The sequence below is a fragment of the Trachemys scripta genome, chromosome 1, assembly GCF_013100865.1.
Source record: "Trachemys scripta elegans isolate TJP31775 chromosome 1, CAS_Tse_1.0, whole genome shotgun sequence".
NCBI classification, from domain to species: domain Eukaryota; kingdom Metazoa; phylum Chordata; order Testudines; family Emydidae; genus Trachemys; species Trachemys scripta.
Genome location: NC_048298.1, coordinates 345872220 through 345877707, shown reverse-complemented (window position 1 = coordinate 345877707; position 5488 = coordinate 345872220). Strand labels below are relative to the sequence as shown.

Sequence of the window (5488 nt, the reverse complement as noted above, 5' to 3'; positions counted from 1 at the left end):
TGGTTTGAAGCTTATCTAATGGGCTCGTGTGGCTGCATCCATACCCACCAAGGCTTCCCCATTCCGCCTACCCCGCCCGTGCCTAGTAAGTGAATAAACAGGCTGTCAGGCCAGCAGGGGGCGTGAGGGGCAGTAGCTCTAGCATCTCTGCTCACCTGTGCAAATGCCAGGGGTCATCAGGAGGGTTTAAACCCAGGCCCTTAAACACCACACCGCTGACATCTGCTGCTTGTGTTAAAGGAGTAACTCCGTCCGCTGGCAGCAATGGTAGGTTGTTCTCACTAGAGGGGGATGTGACACACGCTGGGTTCATGTACATTCCAGTATGGCGTGGCTGAAGCTTGGATGTGCACCCGAAGCATGAGGGGAGTCTCTCTTGTCAGTAAAGCCCTTCAGATGCAATGTGCCCTAGTGGAAGATGGTTGTGAATAAGAGGCTGATCGGGGTGAGTTCCGGGGGCAGTGAGGCCGGTTGTGCATTGTCCTGCAAGCCAAGCAGCCAGAGTGGGAGGGGTTCTGCCCAAACCCAGCTGTTTGGCATCAGAAAGAGAAGGGTCATTTCAGAGCATTTCTAGGAGACTCAAACTCCCCTGCGTTGCCAGCTCCCGAGCGCACACACACTCTGGAGTTCACAGGCCACAAGCAGAGCCAGCCCCCTGCTCTCATGCAGCTCCGGGCAGTCGGAGAGGAGAGGATGATGATGATTGCCTGAGCCTGTCACCACACTGGCTGCAGCAGCTGTGCACGGCTCAGTCCTGAGCTGTGCAAGGCTGGAGGAGGAGGCAGTGTTGCTCAGAGCCGAGCGAGGGTGGATCTCTCGCCATAGAAGCAAGAGGGGAAGCTGTCAGTGGGAGAGATGGAGCAGCCGTGTCTGAGAGCAACCTCCCTCTAAGGGATCCGCTGCGTGTGTGTGTGTGTGTCCCTGTGCCTCGGATTTCCGCCCGTGCCCCTAATCTCATGGCTGGTTTTACATCCGTGCACAACAGCTGGGCTTGCTCCATTCGGTGAGCTCCAGAAACAAAGGCACTTCAGAGCCGGACGGACACACGCCCAGCCGCCTTGTTGTTATTAGCCACGGAGGAAGGCGACAGCCCCGCGGAGCTCTCCGCCTCGCCTGCCGCCGGGCTCTGTGTGTCTGTGCGGGGGAGCGCACGAGAAGCCGCTCCTGCCTGAAGAGACCGCTTCCTCGGCTCCACGTTAACAGCTAGTGATTTTCCACACCTCTCCGCTCCTTCCCCGACAAGTGGCTGGGCCATGGGAGACAAAGGAACCAGGTTGGTTAATATCTCTGTTGACAATGTGGGTTGTTCTGCTGCAGATGGGGATTCTGGCTCTTGCATTATTTGGATGTTTGCTGGACCGTAGACACCGCTAAGGCGCTGGCGCTCAGCCTGCTAATCCCGCTGCATTTCCATCCACTGGGATTTTTTTTGGAGGTGGTGGGGAGGAGGGGGGCAGATCTAGGCATTTGCTTTGTGTGCAGAGCAGTGTGTGGTATTTAATGGCACAGGAGAGAGAAAGCAGAGTCCGAGCAATGCGCTCTCCGATGAGGCGTTCTCCACCTAATGCACTTTAATAGCCCAATGAATCACCCATTATCCCGGGCTCTCGCTCTCGGTAGCCAGCTGCCGCTAGCCAGGGGTGCCCGGCGTCCGTCGCGTTGGTCGACCGGAGCGCTGCAGCTCCCGCCCCTGGGAGATGAGACAGCGGAGGCTTGAAAAACGGGACTTTTCCCAAGCGGGTGGTTTCCCCCCCGGCCTGGTTCCCCGGGGAAGAGCTGAATAGAGAGGTGGCGGCTTTGCAGTGAGCAGCTCCCGGAATCTCCCGGGCTGTTTGCTGGGGTTGTTGACCTGCTGGGGCAGTTGCGGGGTGGTCCCATTTTTTTTGGGGGGGGGGGGGGGCTGCATTTCCCAACTGGAGGCATTTTCCCTTTTCAGCTCTGGCTTTGCCTGGACCCAGTCCAGGGCAGTGTGGGCTGCTGAGGAATCCTTGTGCATGTTGATTTCCTTTCGGAGCCAAGCCCCCGCTGGTCTCTTGCCTGGGGGGAGCAGGGCTGGCTCCCCTGTTGAGTCAGGGATTGCACCGCTGCTGTGGGGGGGTCTATGGAAGCGAATCGTAGTCACTTTCCCCCCTGGGCTCTCCAGAACACAAAGCAAAGGGGATCAGGGCTGGTTGGCTCCAGGCCACGTTTAGATTCATGGCCCGGTCACTGAGCGCAGATGAACACGACGCTGTCCATGCAATTGGCTGGCCTGCTTTGGGGTTAGTGCTGCCCTGCGAGCTCCCCAAGGCGGGGTCCCTTTGGGGAGGGGGATTCCTGGTCACCCCCCACACCCCGTTCATGGCTGGTGCAGCTGGCCTGCTCGGCAATGTTGCGGTGGGGATGAGCCATGAGTCTCATTCAGTAGCATTGGCTTTCGTGGACTACAGCCCACTTCTTCGGATGCACATGCATCCGAAGAAGTGGGCTGTAGTCCACGAAAGCTTATGCTCAAATAAATGTGTTAGTCTCTAAGGTGCACAAGTACTCCTGTTCTTTTTGCGGATATAGACTAACCTGGCTGCTACTCTGAAACCTTTCAGTAGCATGTGCAGCGTTACCTAGTTAGTTTTGCCAGAAGTTGGGAACGGGCGGCAGGGGATGGATCACTTGATAATTACCGGGTCTGTTCATTCCCTCTGGGGCACCCGGCGCTGGCAAGGGGGCTTGTAGTAGGTGGGTGGAGTCGGTGCTGGGGAGAGTCTCCTGGGGACAGCTATCAGCCCTGGGCAACTTGAACTGTGTTGCCGCTTCCCACGCCGAACCTGATGCTCATAGGTTTGGATCGGGGGGCATGTTTCAAAATCCCCTCCCAGAGCTGCCCCTCCTCCTCCAGGGAGCATGGTCTAGTGGCTAAGACACTGCTCTGGGACTTAGGTACTGTTAGTTCAATTCGTGGCTTTACCATAGACTCCCTCTATGACCTTGGACACTGCGCCGCTCTGTGCCTCAGTTTCCCCACCTGCAAAATGCAGATAAGAATCCTCCCTTTTCCCCACCCACCCCTTGCAAGCTCTAAAATAGGGACTGTCTCTTACTATGTATGTGTACAAGAGGGTCCTCATCTCAGAGTGCATAGGTTTTAGGAGGTAGGCCTGTCACAAAAATTAGATCCAGCTTACGGTTTCAAGCCCCTTTCCCTCAGTGGATTATTCTATATACATAAAAATTGATTCACCCATAACTAAAATGCACCTGTTGTTTTACTCATAACTGAAATGCAGCCACTTCTGGGGTGGGATTGTGGCAGCTGGTTAACAGCTCACAGCAACACTACACACAATGTGGGAAAAGGAGACCATCCAGCTGAATCTTGTGAAAGAGGGCACCCCCTAAAGCCAGGCGGGACCGTTGGTTCAGTACAGACTCAAGAGGCAGAGAGGGACACAACTGTACTCTGATAATGCAGGAGCGAACTGTAATACACGAATGATTCTCTCCTCTAGCGACTGGCCCAAAGACAGGAGAAGGGACCAAATGCTGGAATTGTAAAGGTCTTTGAGTGCTTGAATCCCTTTAAAAATCTGGCCTTGCTACCGTCATTAGCTAAGCCAGTGGTTCTCGAACTTTTGTACTGGTGACCCCTTTCCCAGAGCAAGCCTCTGAGTGCGCCCCCCCTTATAAATGAAAAATACTTTTTTTATATATTTAACAGCATTATAAATGCTAGAGGCAAAGCAGGATTTGGGGTGGAGGCAGACAGCTCGCGACCCCCCCATGTAATAACCTCGCAACCCCCTGAGGGGTTCTGACCCCCAAATTGAGAACTGCTGAGCTAAACGAACTGGATTCCCTTTGTGGCATATTGCACAGACATGTTGTTGGGGTTTTAAATCTATTTATTGTTTGGATTTTGCTGCTAACTGTCTTTCATATTGAATTCCCTGATTTCTAAGCCCAGAGCTGCCTGTCTGGGGAGTGCAGTCCAACAGCATTTCCTTGCTACCATACGTCGCACTGTTATTTATTTGTATTGCGATAGCACGTAGGAGGCTCAGTCTTGGGCCAGAGCCCCATTGTGCTCGGTGCTCTTATAAACACGAGAGGGCCTTGTGCCAGGCCCCGAGAGCAGTTCTGCTGGCGTGACTCTACCGACCTGACAGAAGTGTTAGTTGATGCAACCGAGAAACTGTCAGACTGGATCCTAAAGTTGAGCCTGAGGGAGATTTTCAAGCCACAAATGGAAGTGCCTTTGAAAGTTCCCCCCTTTGTGCTTGAAATAAAAAGGGGTAGACTGGAGACTCTCCTTTCACTGTTAGCAGTATAGGGCCTAAGACACACACTGGAGCAGTTGTGAGTCCATCCAGCAGAGGGCGTTGGTACCGGCCTGGATGCGCGCGCGCGCACACACACTATGATAGCGGTATCTGTTTCCAGGAACTGGAAGAACTAGTCAGCAATGAGAAGGACACGAACTCTGAAAAACTCCCGTGAGTCAAGAACCTTGTGTGAGATCAGATGGTTGCGTTGCTCTTAAAACCTTTGATAACACAGGGCCAGCCCTTGTGGCCAGCCCTGCCGTGCTACTTTAGGATGCCTGTGTGCATACGTACACAAATACACACACCCCGTCTAACCAGGGAAAGGGTTAAGGCTGTCCAGCCTGATGCTTTGTAGTCACTGAGCTAAGGGACTACGCAGGATTCCTCTCCTGAGGTTTCCCTTTCACCGGGATCCCCCTTCTGCACCGCTGTGTGTGATTAATAATTTAGGCCCCAGGTACTTAAGGGACCGTCTCTTCCCATATGTTCCTCCAAGGCAACTCAGCTCAGCTGGCTTGTCTCTGTCCTCCTCTGGGACAAGTTCAGCTGCCCAACCGTCCCCTCCCCTGTGAGGAAAGTGCCATCACACCTGGGGAAACCGAGTCACGGAGGTTATTGTGCTGAGAAGAACCAAACTCTGCTGCCTGTAGGCCTGGTGCACCCTGCCTCTCTCCCTGCGGCACTACTCTGTGGACTGAATCATTTATGCCCAAGGTACTTAAGGGACCGTCTCACTCCCCTTCCATCCCGCCTCAGCAGCTGGGCTTCCTCTGCCCTGATGTAGCTGATTCGTGTCTGTGCTGGGCCAGTCAGGCTGGGATGTCTGTTGTAACCCCTTCCACGACCACACACAAGGAGGGGTGGGTGGTAGGATGCGTGTGTGCAGGGGATGGGGGTGCTGTACCCAGTGTGTGTGTGTGTGGGGGGGGGGGGCCCCGTAGTACCCAATGTGTGTGTTTGTATGTGGTGGGGGGAAGCACCGTACCCTGTGTGTGTGTGTGTGTGTGTATGTGTGGGGTAGGGAGCGCCGTACTCAGTGTGTATGCAGGGTGATGCTATACCAGTGTGTGTGGGTGCCATTTCTTGTGTGTGTGTGTGTGTGTGTGTGTGTGTGTGTGTGCGCGAAGGGGGGGCACTGTACCCAGTGTGTGTGTGTGTGTGTGTGTATGTGGGGTGATGCCATATCC

General features: G+C 54.5%; 1 protein-coding gene across 5 annotated transcripts in view; it reads left to right on the top strand.

The window, feature by feature from the left end:
* The first annotated feature begins 430 nt into the window (after positions 1-430).
* ARRB1 (arrestin beta 1) overlaps positions 431-5488 on the top strand; it is a 172356-nt gene continuing 167298 nt past the window's right edge. For 2 of the 5 annotated variants that reach the window (XM_034759319.1, XM_034759321.1), the window contains exon 1: positions 435-1273. In XM_034759319.1, coding sequence (XP_034615210.1) covers positions 1254-1273 — 20 coding nt within the window. In that variant the 5' untranslated portion in view covers positions 435-1253. Of the gene's footprint in view, positions 1274-5488 lie in introns of all 5 variants that reach the window. The other 3 variants (XM_034759322.1, XM_034759323.1, XM_034759320.1) reach the window with 3 other exon arrangements.